The sequence below is a fragment of the Oncorhynchus masou genome, chromosome 18 (assembly GCF_036934945.1).
Source record: "Oncorhynchus masou masou isolate Uvic2021 chromosome 18, UVic_Omas_1.1, whole genome shotgun sequence".
Taxonomy (NCBI): Eukaryota; Metazoa; Chordata; class Actinopteri; order Salmoniformes; family Salmonidae; genus Oncorhynchus; species Oncorhynchus masou.
In genome coordinates, this window is record NC_088229.1 from 45,135,526 (window position 1) to 45,149,540 (window position 14,015).

Genomic DNA, 14,015 nt, shown 5'->3' on the forward strand with positions numbered 1-14,015 from the left:
AACAAAACAAACTGATGGACAGCACTGCATTAATGCAATGTACATATGTATGAGTCAACTGTATTGTTTGAAAGGAAGTCATTGTAAGATACCGAACACTACTCTCTCTGCTCATCTTCATTCCAAAGCATGTCTATTTAGCTTTGAGTCATGTTGGCTCGTTCTGGCTCAACATACTCACTGTAAAATGTCCTGATCGGCAACTGCACGTTGCATTGAGTAGAGAAAAAGTATTCCAGTAGATAGGATTTTGAAAGCAAAGCCCATCTATAGTGCAAGTACACACCTGAACTTTGCCTATCTTAAAACACTGCCCAAGTGCATTTGTTTTTCACGCTATCTTCAACAATATTTCAACGCTGTGATGAGATTTGTCCTCCAACTATATTAGTAATAGGGAAATATAATTGCTTCATATGTTCAGGTGCATCCAACATGCATTGCAATCAGTGCTAATTTGAAGATACTGTATGTGTATAGCTGTTCCTCTTACTAGACAAAACACACTGCATTGTCCTTTTTTAAATAAGGGGTTGAGGTAGCTGAATATAAATGATTAAACCCAATCGATATCATGTCTGTTATAGGGTGAAGTATTTTGTTGACATGAAGCTAACGTTAGCTAGCTAAAGGAAACAGAAGTGTCAATGTAGCGGAAGTGGTACTGCCCTGAACGATTCGAGGAGAGAGACGGAGAACGGAGGCTGCATTGTCCAGAGAAAAAGCAGGAATTAGAGCCGTAAAATTGTGAGTTTGCATACTCGGGACCCGAGAAAAGTTCATTTTTGTCTTGTGTTTATATTTCATGTGTTCAATATTACACATTATATCCGTTTCGGTGTAATTATATTCGTTAGCCATCATGCTAGCTCGCTAACTTTAATTATACAACGCTCCTCGGTGAAGTGTGCTGAACAAGGACTTGTTTTCTAGGTGGCTAGTAAGCTAACTGAGCTCCTACCAAACTAGCTAGCTAGGCCATGTACGCGAATTGAAAATGGTTAGCTAACTTATCAGCTATAACTGATAAAGCGGATAACATGAACTAAATCGTAGTGGAAAATAACCATTGACCTATTCCTACTGAAATGGACATGCGAAAAGTCGATAACCGCAGACATCGTATTTTACAGCTAGCTAGCTACTCCTAGCCATTTGACCGACCTCCACTATTCTGAGGTGGTGTGCTGCAGCTAGCTGTCGACTAGCATCTATAGCTATTCGTCTAATAACAGGCAGAACACAGGCCTTTGCGGCTGACCCGCAACGTTAGCCGGATAATTGTTTTGATTCAATAACAACACATATGTCTAAGCCAGCTAGTCAACTACTTTAAATTATATCGTTTGACAAGGATAGTAACCAACGTTACCGTTTGCGAGTTAAAGTTAGTTACATCAAGCCTATTACCGCAACGTTAACAAGCTAGCAAATGCCCCGCCATTCAACCATCGTTGTTTTAATATCGCATTAAATTGGCTAACGTTAGCTAGTAATAACCAACACGTTAACGCTAGATGGCAAAACATTATACAGAACATATGCCCCACTAAAGAGTTTAGGTAGTTAATATATACATACACCAATCGACATTAACCGTCCTATATATTTATTGAAATGAGCTGCTATATTTATTGATTTCAAACGGGGTGGCTAGCTAGGGGCGGGTGAAGACAAATCGAAAGGTTATTAATGTCGATTGATTGTTCTGTCAGAATTGGACAGCAGTAGTAAAGTTAACTAGCTTCTAGATAGCTTGCTAAATTGACGAAATTATTGACCCATTAATATACATCCCTGCTTAGCAATTTTATGCATGTAGTCTTACAAGTTATGTAGTGAGTGGTGCCGCCCTACGGCCCCACGACGCATTACTGCCACTAATATCTAGTACAAACTTGCGTGCAAGAACACATTTAGGACATGAACACACCACCATGCCTAGTTGTATGGAACTCTTACAATGGCGGCCATGCACCAGTAAAACATTAAGGCTAAGTGTAGTTCTACATAGCTACCTGTTTTAGCTAACATTCAATTGCAATCATTCAAATTCATAGAAAATTGCATAATCGTGGCGCAAATCACTGAAATCACTTATTTATCTATATTTCAAATGGCCTTAGTCCTGGTAATATGAAAGTAGACAATATCAGAGTCCCCTAGACATTAATTCATAAGAATGGCCTAATCTATCTAAAAACCAAGAGAAGGGACATGAACATTAATCAGTTAGATTAACCTACTGCCCTGTGTCACCTCTCAGCAGTTTGAATAAATTCTGTAATTGACTAGTCATATGTAGGGTGCTATAGGTATATCTAATATCAATAGTCCTGTCCTTCATCTGCACAGATATGACAAAAAGGCCCACCAGACTATTTCGATACACTCCTAACATTCTGCACTCTTTTTTTTTTTCTCACAGACTGAAAAATGGACAAGAACGACCTGGTACAAAAGGCCAAGCTCGCTGAGCAGGCTGAGCGCTATGACGATATGGCTGGGGCCATGAAGTCTGTGACGGAGCAGGGTGGGGAGCTCTCCAATGAGGAGCGCAACCTGCTGTCAGTGGCCTACAAGAACGTTGTGGGGGCACGCCGCTCATCCTGGCGGGTCATCTCCAGCATTGAGCAAAAGACAGAGGGCAATGAGAAGAAGCAAGCCATGGCGAAGGAGTACCGGGAGAAGATTGAAACCGAGCTGCAGGACATCTGCAATGATGTGCTGGTAAGAACTGTTGTGGTCCACCCTCTGAAATATAACTTTTACATTTCTCTCTAGGTGGGTATGCTGATTTCAATAATTTTTGTCTTCTCTTTCAGGGACTTCTTGACAAGTACCTGATTGCCAATGCAACTGCAGCTGAGAGCAAGGTGTTCTACCTGAAAATGAAAGGCGATTATTATAGATACCTGTCTGAGGTAGCAGCTGGGGATGCAAAAAAGAGTAAGTAAACAAGACAGTTTATTTAGTTGTATGACATACACCAAATCACATAATGACTGCTAATGGATCAGATGTCTGGATAGAGGAATATGTTAAAATATTCCCTAAAGATGTGATGAATTGTACTGCTACACACTAAGTGCTCAAATTTATCCTCTCCCTCCTTGTTGCCTTTAAAGCCACAGTGGATAATTCCCAGCAGGCATACCAGGATGCTTTCGACATCAGCAAGAAGGAGATGCAGCCAACACACCCCATCAGGCTCGGCCTGGCCCTCAACTTCTCTGTCTTTTACTATGAAATCCTCAACAACCCTGAGAAGGCCTGCACCTTGGCCAAGACGGTGAGAGAGCGACTTCAAGTGCTAAATCATGCCGCCTCAGCTTTCACCCCCAAGACAATAAAAAAGTGCTTCACTCAAAGAATGCAGAGCCATTGTGACATGTCTTATCTTGCCAGTTTTTGCAATTGTAAGAAGGCACTTTGGCTCAGTTTGCAAACATGAAATTGGATCTAAAATTGTGCCCATCCTGCAGTTATTTCAGCATACCACTATTTTAACAAATGACTGGCGTGACAATAACTTAATGCATTTGTATAGCAAAGGGATAGCTGTGTACTGGAATAACTGGTGGCAATTTAGCATTCTATTCTCAGTGTAATTTCTTCTTTACAGGCATTTGATGAAGCCATCGCTGAACTTGACACCTTAAATGAGGATTCCTACAAAGACAGTACTTTGATCATGCAACTACTAAGGGACAACCTGACTGTAAGTCTTTTCTTTCTTCTTTTTTTTGTATAATTATTAAATGGCTTGACACCAATTCCTCTTATTGTAATTTCTTCAAGTCAACCCATTGATGCTTCCAGTTACATGCATATGTTTTGTTCATTTCTATGGCGTGGTGTAGAAGATACCAAATTCAGTTTGGGGAGTATAATGTAACAAACTTTTTTTTTTTTGCAGCTGTGGACATCGGAAAACCAGGGAGATGAGGGAGAGACCGGAGAAGGGGAAAACTAATGGAATTGCACTGTTAATCTACCTACACTCTTAAACACAAACGGCTTATAAACATCCACCTCCACTCCATCAACCCCTCCCCCCTCTGTATGACAAGCAGCCGGAATTGTTCCTGACCAACTAGTTTATCCCTCTCAGGTCACTGAGGCGACAGGGTAATGTCCAGGTTGTCATTTTGTTTGTGAAAATAATGTGGTTGTATTGAGTAGCGAGTCCATGTTGCTGTTATTTAGTTGTTGTTTTTTTGTGTGTGTGCGTTAAATTGGGTGTGTGAATGACTGACTGTGTTGGGGGCGGGGGTTGTTAATTCTAATCGTCCTTAATTCCTTTGTTCCACCTAGCTGGTTGTGCATATTTTGTTACGGTCATTTTTTTTTGTGATTTGTCATGGTATTGCAGATTTAACGTATGGTTATTAAACTTGCAGTTAATTTTCACCAATACTGTGATGCTAAGTGTTATATTTTCTTCCCCACATCACTATTGCTTTAAAAAAAATTCAGACAGTACAATCCTGTATTTAACTAACAGTGCAATTCTGCTGTGTGCTCATACAGAAAGGAGGCAAGTTGTATTGTGACACTGGCATCTGGGCGTTTTGCTCTATAATCACTTTCACAATTTCAAGGTTTGATTAAGGGACCCCTTACTTCACCATGTTAGATTTCCCCATTATAAGACATTCCACCAGAATTGTATTAGGCTTTATGAAAGGCAGAACTCTTTTTGAACAAAGTGGATTATTGTCCTAATGGTAAAACTCACTGTTCAAGATCAAGCGCTGCTTGAACTCAATACAATGAAAATTGTATGTGCTTAAATGTTCCATGTATTTTGCAAGATTGACTATCTTTCTTTAAAACCTAAAGTAACTGAACATTTTTTTTGAAAATGTCATCACACTGTATCAACCCTGCTTGCAAAATATTCCTCTTAAAGTGGTTGTTTTCTCCAATGTTTCTGTGCCTGGTTTCCTATTAGACACTTCAAAATGGAAGACTGTTCATGTCGCTTGTTTGACTGCCAAGAAGTTGAAATTAAGCTTAGACAGTCTTCTATTCTCTCTTAGAATCTCAACATATTTGTTATGTTTGTTCTATGGTTTGTAAGGTATGTCATAATTTGCTCTCATGCCCCTAAACTCCACTGCTTTGAACATAAGCCTCTGAAGCCATTGCTGTACAATTTATTGTGAAGCAGCAGATTGGAGACCCAACCCATACCACAACCCAAGTAAGAAGCAGTGTCACAAAATCACAATATCAACACAACCATTACATCCCACATAGAGTAAGACACTCATCTACATATAGCGGCCAGTCTGCTTTCTTAGAGTCAATTCTCATCTTTATCTGAATAAATAAAATGTGGAACAGGCTATCTTGCTTTGTTTTTACTGACCAGTATTCTTTCTTGACAAAAATGTGCTCCTATAACCAGGTTTCTATCAAACCTTTTGTGATTAAAGTACATGTTGGAGAATTGGTTTTAATGACAGGTCTGATGGAAACAGCTGATTTGTCTGTAAACTTTCCAAATGTCGACAAAACAAAATATGCTAGACAAGAAGGGCTCATTTTTTGTTGGTAAAATTGATTGTACGAGATGTGGATGGAAATGCTTTTATACATTAATATCGACAAAAGCATTATATCAAAGTAAACTTGCAGTCTCACAATATGTTGTGTGGTACTCCCACTGACCCAGGAAAGACATGATGGTTGATGCTTGCCTGCCTTTTGACAAATGCACATTTCATGTAGTATAGGCTATCCTACATGCACTGTGTCTGCGAGCTGTTGTTTAGAGCACACGTGCCAGAACACAATATAGCTGAAAATGTTGTGACAAAGTCATCAGTGAAGTTAATCATTCGATGGAAACCCATTCAACTTTTAGTCTTTATTTGGTACATGGGAATTTAACAGTTAAGTTGTTTTTGTGTACTACGTCATCACGCCTGTCAATTTGATGGAAACATCTGGGGAAAATGCACATTGTATTTGTTTTTTGAAATAATATTATGAAAATCTGTTGCCAATTGGGTGGAAACCTAGCTTGAGACAGTCTATTTTCACAGTGGCACATGGTTGTCAAAAGTTAGAATAGCTAAAAGTAGCTACTAATGAAATTGGGAAAACAGGTTATAGATTAAATATTTGTCTTGCAAAAAACATCCCAGTTTCACTTAGGTAATCATTTGTAAACTGTCAAAGACCAAGTGAAATAAGGTTGTGTTTAAGATTTTTTTTAAAGGCAGAATGTCGTCATTTTTATTATTCAACAGTATTTACATAGTACATTATTGTACAATCATTGGTTTTTGCCAATTATCAACCTGGTCTCTGAGCATTTCGTATTATTCTGTATGTCAATTCTAGATAACATATAGTAAATAGACTATATTTCATATGGCATGTATTCATTTTGTGGATTTCCATCTCGTATGATATGTTATGAATTCAAGCAAGCTGGCTAACGTTAGCTAGGCTAGCGGTTAGGGTTAAGTTTAGGAGTTACATTAAGGGCAAGGGTTAGATAAAGGGTTAGTTAGATAATATAAGTAGTTGCAAAGTAGCTAAAAAGTAGTAAGTATATTGAACACAAATATAAACGCAACATGCAACAATTTAAAATATTTTACTAAGTTACTGTTCATATAAGGAAATCAGTCAATTTAAATAAATACATTAGGCTCTAATCTATGGATTTCACATGACTGGGAATACAGATACTGTATGAATCTTTTGGTCACAGATACCTTTAAAACAATAGGTAGGGGCACGGATCAGAAAACCAGTCAGTATCTGGTGTGACCACCAATTGCCCCATGCAGCACGACAAGTTGATGAGGATGTTAATTGTGGCCTGTGGAATGTTGTCCCACTCTTCTTCAATGGCTGTGTAAAGTTGCTGGATATTGGCGGGAACTGGAACATGCTGTAGTACACATCAATCCAGAGCATCCCAAACATGCTCAATGGGTGACATGTCTGGTGAGTATGCAGGCAATGGAAGAATTGGGACATTTTCAGCTTCCAGGAATTGTGCATAGTTCCTTGCGACATGGGGTCGGCCACGCATTATCATGCTGAAACATGAGGTGACATTTTCTGGCAATAGCTCTGGTGGACATTCCTGCAGTCAGCATGCCATTTGCATGCTCTGTTAAAACTTGAGACATCTGTGGCATTGTGTTGTGGGACAAAACCACATTTTAGAGTGGCCTTTTATTGCCCCCAGCACAAGGTGCACCTGTGTAATAATCATGCTGTTTAATCAGCTTCTTGATATGCCACACATGTCAACTGGATGGACTATCTTGGCAAAGGAGAAATGCTCACTAACAGGGATGTAAACAAAGATAATTAAGCTTTTTTGAAAATGTCTGGGATCTTTTATTTCAGCTGATGAAACATGGGACCAACACTTTACATATTGCATTTATATTTTTGTTAAGTGTAGTTGAAAAGTTGCTAATTAGCTAAAATTATGAGATTCAAACTCTCAACCTTTTATACACCCATCCACCCTACTTTTCTTTTTTGACTAAAGTAACCATATGTCTTATGTAACCATACAGTACCAAACATATTCTAATTTAGTTTAACGAATTTACGTTTACGCTACGTCTAGTATATGAGACGAGGCTGCAGTGATGTATACACCTGTCACTCATTTGTTTTAACAAATGTTGGACTTTTACTAAGTGTCCGGGACCCAGTTTTCTGTTTATTCGAATCCCAGAATGTAGCGTTTCAATGTACGGGACTACTTTTTCACGCAGAAGATTTATTCGGGCCGCGACGACATAGTTTATCATGGCTACGGAGTGACAAGGTTGGTGTTTCACAAGGAAACGCCGTTTGGGTCTTTGAGTGTCAAAAAAGATACACGTCAAAGAACACTATTTAAGTCGTCAGTAAGCTTTTAAATTTGACACGTCAAGTCACAGTTCTATTATAGAATGTTGTGTGCTGGATTTGTGTTAGCAAAGCACAACTATCAGTAGCATACAAAGCTGTACTAAAAAAGTATGCGAACAACACAGGCAAACGGTGTGTTTACAATACCGAGTTGGTAATAAGGTATTATTTGTTAGACCAGATGGGAAAACGTTTGTGTGAGCATTTGGAATAAGATTTTAAAAAATGAAATATTTTTGATACAGATGTTATTAGCAACTTCTAGAGTAGCTAGCTAGCTTTAGCTTGGTACCGAGCTAGCGTCAATGCAACCAGCCTGAAACTGCAGTCATTTACAATATTCTAAGCAATGATGTAGGAATCGTAAGTATTAGATAGGTAGCCACTTGTTGTTCGCCTATTGGAACTGAACTTAAGTTTATGAAAAATAACTAGCTAGCCATCTACTTATTCCTGTTGCCCATAGCTAAAACCATAAGCAGCCACTTACCATCGTTCGTGGACTGTGGGTGTTCGCACTTTTTTTAGTGCAGCTTTGACAGTGCTACAGATAGCGGTGCTTTGCGAACACAAATCCAGCACACACAAAATTATATAATAGAACTGTGTTACTTGTGTGAGGTTCTGTGTTATACACTATAGCCCGTTACCATATGTGATGGAATATTATTTGCTGTTGGCTTGTGTGGGTATATGTGTTATGCAACATAGCTGACTTGAGACATTGTTAACAGTTTCAGGGCCATGGGCCTTTCTCGTGATGGAAAAATACGGAATAACATAAAAACGGACACATACAGAACGTAGTGTAGGGAACAAACGGTCTTTTGTTAGATAACAGGAGCCAGGTGCCTGATAACTGTATCGAGCATGGGCGCATAGATATTCTACACAACGACAACGACTGACCGCTGAAGCGCCTAGAGGGTGGGACCAGCTCGGGCGCCAACAATCAGCGATAGGCTGAGTGAGTTTAAACCACGCCCAGTCTCTACTCTGACAGGCCGGCTCGGAAGCAGAAACTACTTCTGTCAAAGAGTATATTATAATTTTGTCAGAAACAAGTTAGTTCTCTGTTTGCCCTGCGAGGTGTGACAGAGAGCCCGTATATACGAAAATTGCATTTACCACTTATTGCTTAGCTAATAAAAAGTACATAGTATACAATCGGTGACTCATTGTCATATTTATCCTGATACGAGATTCGATTGACGCAACCCTTAACACTTGACGTGTCAAATTTAAAAGCTTATTTGAAGCGTCAAATAGTGTTCTGTGACGTGTATCTTTTTGACACGCAAAGACCCAAACGGCGTTCCCTACTGTAGTTTAATGACCAAAAAAACTACTTTTATAGGCCAGCACTTTGTAAATTAAGTAATCTGACTGTGCTCTGTTTCCACCTTGGGCATTTGAATAAGGTCAGTGTTGGAGGATTTTTATCAATAATGACTAAATAGTGTATACATTTTATGTGGAATTATAACTAACATTAATTAACAGAATTCTATGCTGTCTGAAGAGTAAGATGTTTGTACTAAGAGGAAGTGTTAACAGACAGCTTGTGACCACAGTGAAACTAACAACAGGAGAAATGTCTGGTCCCCATCCAGGGAGGGGAAAAACCGTAGGCCTTGCAATAGATTGTGTAACATGTGGTAACATAAGATAAACAATATGTGTGTGTTGGAATTGGAATTGCATTGAATTGCATTGAAAAGTAGCTAAGTCATTGTCCAAGAGGAAGAGAGACAATGTCCAAGAAGAGGAGGGACATATTAAAAGCTATGACGCTATGTGTGATATAAAACCTAATGAACATGTGATTAAAAGCAGAGCTCTCGGAAATAAATGCTACTGATTACTTTTAAGGCTGGTCTCTGTCCATTTTATGCAAATAAGGATCTTACAAATTCTTAGAAACGGACAGAGTGTTTTAATTGAATTGGTTAATGAACATATAGGAATCAAAATTCCTCTAACATTCAGTCATTCTCCAATAATATAGATTTATAAATGGCAATCAAACTTGTGGAAAAGATGGACACTCAACCTCAAACAAGTGAACATTACTGTGCAATCCATATTTAGGTTTTTACTCAGTTCAAGTTTAAAAGTTAAAGTTTAATATTTGTTTTCAAACAAAGTGTTGGGAGTCCAACTTGGCTTGTGACCTGAACCTAGCTAGCTGACATTCGCATTCTCAAAAATAAGAATAAATGGCAATCATGGAACAAAGGCTAAAAAGGCAGAGGAATTAGCCTAACGTTAGCTAACTAGCTATCTATGTAAGTTGCTAAACAGCTAGCTAGCTAGCTAGCTAGCAAGCCATGTAGCTAAGCAAACAAGTTGTATTTCAAACAAATGACCGAATGCTACCTGCTAGAAATCTGCAATCTGTTTCTACTACGAACGTTGTAGTTAATTTAACTCACTGCGTACCAAGCATCGATGATCATGTCACCATAATAAGATCTTTGATTTTTATTGGAAAGGAGTATCAAGCAAATCCCCTTGCACTTTCAGCACCCTGGGAAGTTCATAATTTATTAGCCCTTATTTATCTGTAGCCTAATAAACAACTAATTTTCCTGAAGAGTTGTAGTGGGAGGACCACACAACATGCCATAGTGTGACTCCAAAGCCTTGTTTCCATTGGCATTTAAAATTAGGGCCAAGTTTGAGCTGGCTCAAATGGAATTCTGAAATTCGAGCTGGGTTGATGGAAAACCAGTGCAGCCCAGTTTCACAACTGGTGCCAAAGGTGACAGCTCCCTCTTTTTCCCCTGCCCCGCTACAAAGTTTCTCCCTGCAGGCGGTCACTGAGTCCAAGGTGCTAAAGGAGCTCCTTGAACATGACCCCAAAAACACATCTGGGTCAGATGGTTTAGACCCTTCTTTAAGGTTGTTGTCCCTATCATCGCTAAGCCTATCCCTGACCTTTTTAACCTGTCTTCTCTCTGGGGAGATTCCCATTGCTTGGAAGGCAGCCACGGTTAGTCCTTTATTTATTAAATGGAGGATCAGCTTGATCTCCATCTGTTATAGGCCTATTTATATTTTGCCCTGTTTATCAAACATGTTGGAAAAAGTTGTCAATAATCAACTGACTGGCTTTCTTTTTGATGTCTATAGTTCTCTCTCTGGTATGCAATCTGGTTTCCGCTCAGGTTACGGATGTGTCACTGCAACCTTAAAGGTCCTCAATGATGTCACCATTGCCCTTGATTGTAAGCAATGGTTGTGCTGCTCTTTTTATTAACTTGGCCAAAGCTTTTGATACGGTAGACCATTCCATACTTGTGGGCTGGCTAAGGAGTATTGGTGTCTCTGAAGGGTCTTTGGCCTGGTTTGCTAACTACCTCTCTGAAAGAGTGCAGTGTATAAAGTCAGAACATCTGCTGTCTCAGCCACTGCCTGTCACCAAGGGTGTACCCCAAGGCTCAATCCTAGGCCCCACGCTCTTCTCAATTTGCATCAACATCATAGCTCAGGCAGTAGGAAGCTCTCATCTATGTATATGCAGATGATAGTGTTACACCCAGTTGGCCTCTCCTTGGATTTTGTGTTAAACTCTCTACAACAAAGCTTTCTTAGTTTCCAACAAGCTTTCTCTGCCGTTAACCTTGTCCTGAACACCTCCAAAATAAAGGTCATGTGGTTTGGTAAGAAGAATGCCCCTCTCCCCACAGATGTTCTTCTTCTGAGGCTTTAGAGCTTGAGGTAGTCAGTCACCTCATACAAGTACTTGGGAGTATGGCTAGACGGTACACTGTTCTCTCAGCACATATCAAAGCTGCAGGCTAAAGTTAAATCTAGACTTGGTTTCCTCTATCGTAATTGCTCCTCTTTCACTCCAGCTGCCAAACTATCCCATCCTGGATTATGGAGACGTAATTTATAGATCGCAGGTAGGGGTGCTCGAGGGGCTAGATGTGCTTTACCATTTGGCCATCAGATTTGCCACCAATGCTGCTTTGCGTGATGTATTGTTGTCTCTACCTTCTTGCCACCTGTCCTGTTGTCTGTGCCCAATAATGTTTGTACCCTGTTTTGTGCTGATACCATGCTGTGTTGCTACAATGTTGGTGTCATGTTGTGTTGATAACAAACGCTATGTTGGTGTCTTAGGTCTCTCTTTATGTAGTGTTGTCTCTCTTGTTGTGATGTCTGTTTTGTCCTATATTGTATTTAATGTTTTTCTTTTTAATCCCAGCCCCCGTCCCCGCAGGAGGCCTTTTGCCTTTTGGTAGGCCGTCATTGTAAATAAGAATTTGTTCTTAACTGAATTGCCTAGTTAAATAAAAACATAAAGACGCTGTTACTATGCAACCACCATGTTGATCACTGCTGGATGCTGACACAACATTAGCTAGCTCGTCTGGGCTTGTTGCTGTTAGCTAGCACATGGACAAGCAGTACTGCGTTAATCCCACATTACACAAGTTACCACCATAGCTGTTGGTTCATTTTTGCACAACACCATTTTTTCGTGAGAACAGTCAGCCCTCAAATGCTAGCTACCTAACATTAGCTAGCAGGAATTTTAGCTGTCCAGGTCATATTGAAATCTAGCTAGGTACATCATATCAAACCTGTCGTCTGGTTAGCTTGCTAGCTGATAATCAACTCCATGGTAAGCAAGGTTAAGCTAGCTAGCGTGTAATGCTAGTGAAGACGCTAACCGTTTAGCTAGATAGCTAACGTCAGCAAGCTAAATACCTGGCTCTTGCTGGAACTGTCTGGCTGGCACCCTGCTGTAATGTTAGTTACAGCATCGTGAGGGTGAATACAATTCTTCAACATGCTAGCTAGCATCATTAGAGAAGCCGGCTGCAGTCACATAATGGCTATCTAGCAACATTACATAATTTGTCATTTCTGGAGGCAGTGGAAACTCAATTTGAGCTAGGCCAGCCAAACCTAGTTTGACTTTTAAAGTGATAATGGAAACGGAGCTCAAGTTTACTTCGATATAATGGTTATAATATTTAGACACAAAATGAGCTCCCCTTGTCTACCGTATTTAGTTTTGTCGACATTTGGAAAGTTTATTGGAGTTTATAGGCCTGTCATCACTTTTTTTAAATCCAGCATGTACTTTACTTGCATAAAAAGGTTAGATGGAAACCTGGTTACTGTGCCAAAATGGATATACGAATTTAAGTCTGACATGTTAAAATGATCTTGGCAAGCGGGGCTCTCAAATTATGGATAAAAATATACAGTACCAGTCAATAATACTCATTCCAGGGTTTTTCTTTTTGTACTATTTTCTATATTAAAGAATAATAGTGAAGACATCAACACACTGAAATAACACATGGAATCATGTAGTAACCAAACAAGTGTTATACTTTATATTTGAGATTCTTCAAAGTAGCCATCCTTTGCCTTGATGACAGCTTTTCACACTCTTGGCATTCTCTCAACCAGCTTCATGAGGTAGTCACCTGGAATGCATTTCAATTAGCAGGTGTGCCTTGTTAAAAGTTAATTTGTGGGATTTATTTTCTTGTTAATGCATTTGAGCCAATTAGTTGTATTGTAGCAATTTAGAGGTGGTATACAGATATAGCCCTATTTGGTAAAAGACCAAGTCCATATTATGGCAAGAACAGCTCAAATAAGCAAAGAGAAACGACATTCCATCATCACTTTAAGACATGAATGAGTCAATCCGGAAAATTTCAATAACTTTGAAAGTTTCTTCAAGTGCAGTGGTAAGCCAAGCCATAAGACTCCTGAACAGGTAATCAAATGGCTACCCGGACTATTTGCATTGTGTGACCCCCTTGGTGTCTGTATGTAGCTTCTACTTTTATAGCCTCGCTACTGGATATAATCTTTTTACTGTTTTATTTCTTTACTTACCTATTGTTCACCTAATACATTTTTTGCACTATTGGTTAGAGCCTGTAAGTAATCATTTCACTGTAATGTCTACACCGGTTGTATTCGGCACACATGAAATAAACCTTGATTTGAAAAACCATCAAGCGCTATGATGAAACTGGCTCTCATGAGAAACGCTACAGGAAATGAAATCTGTCCTTTGGTGTGAGTCCGAATTTGAGATTTTTGGGTCCAACTGCCGTGTCTTTTTGAGACGC

At 39.4% G+C, this 14,015-nt stretch overlaps 1 protein-coding gene across 1 annotated transcript; it reads left to right on the top strand.

Annotated features, from left to right (window-relative positions):
• The first annotated feature begins 639 nt into the window (after window positions 1–639).
• On the top strand, window positions 640–5,354 carry LOC135504689 (14-3-3 protein beta/alpha-2-like). The gene is made up of 6 exons (XM_064923478.1): window positions 640–747; window positions 2,429–2,730; window positions 2,826–2,949; window positions 3,129–3,292; window positions 3,626–3,721; window positions 3,920–5,354. Exons 2-6 carry the CDS (start codon window positions 2,437–2,439, stop codon window positions 3,974–3,976), a joined length of 735 nt encoding a protein of 244 aa, XP_064779550.1. The 5' UTR covers window positions 640–747; window positions 2,429–2,436; the 3' UTR covers window positions 3,977–5,354.
• The last annotated feature ends 8,661 nt before the right edge of the window (window positions 5,355–14,015 follow it).

Bases quoted from the DNA above. Each gene is read 5' to 3' on its own strand.
- LOC135504689 (XM_064923478.1), top strand. From the start codon at position 2,437: ATGGACAAGAACGACCTGGTACAAAAGGCCAAGCTCGCTGAGCAGGCT. The intron at 2,950-3,128 runs GTAAGTAAACAA...TTGCCTTTAAAG, and splicing joins AGCTGGGGATGCAAAAAAGA to CCACAGTGGATAATTCCCAG. The intron at 3,293-3,625 runs GTGAGAGAGCGA...TCTTCTTTACAG, and splicing joins CCTGCACCTTGGCCAAGACG to GCATTTGATGAAGCCATCGC.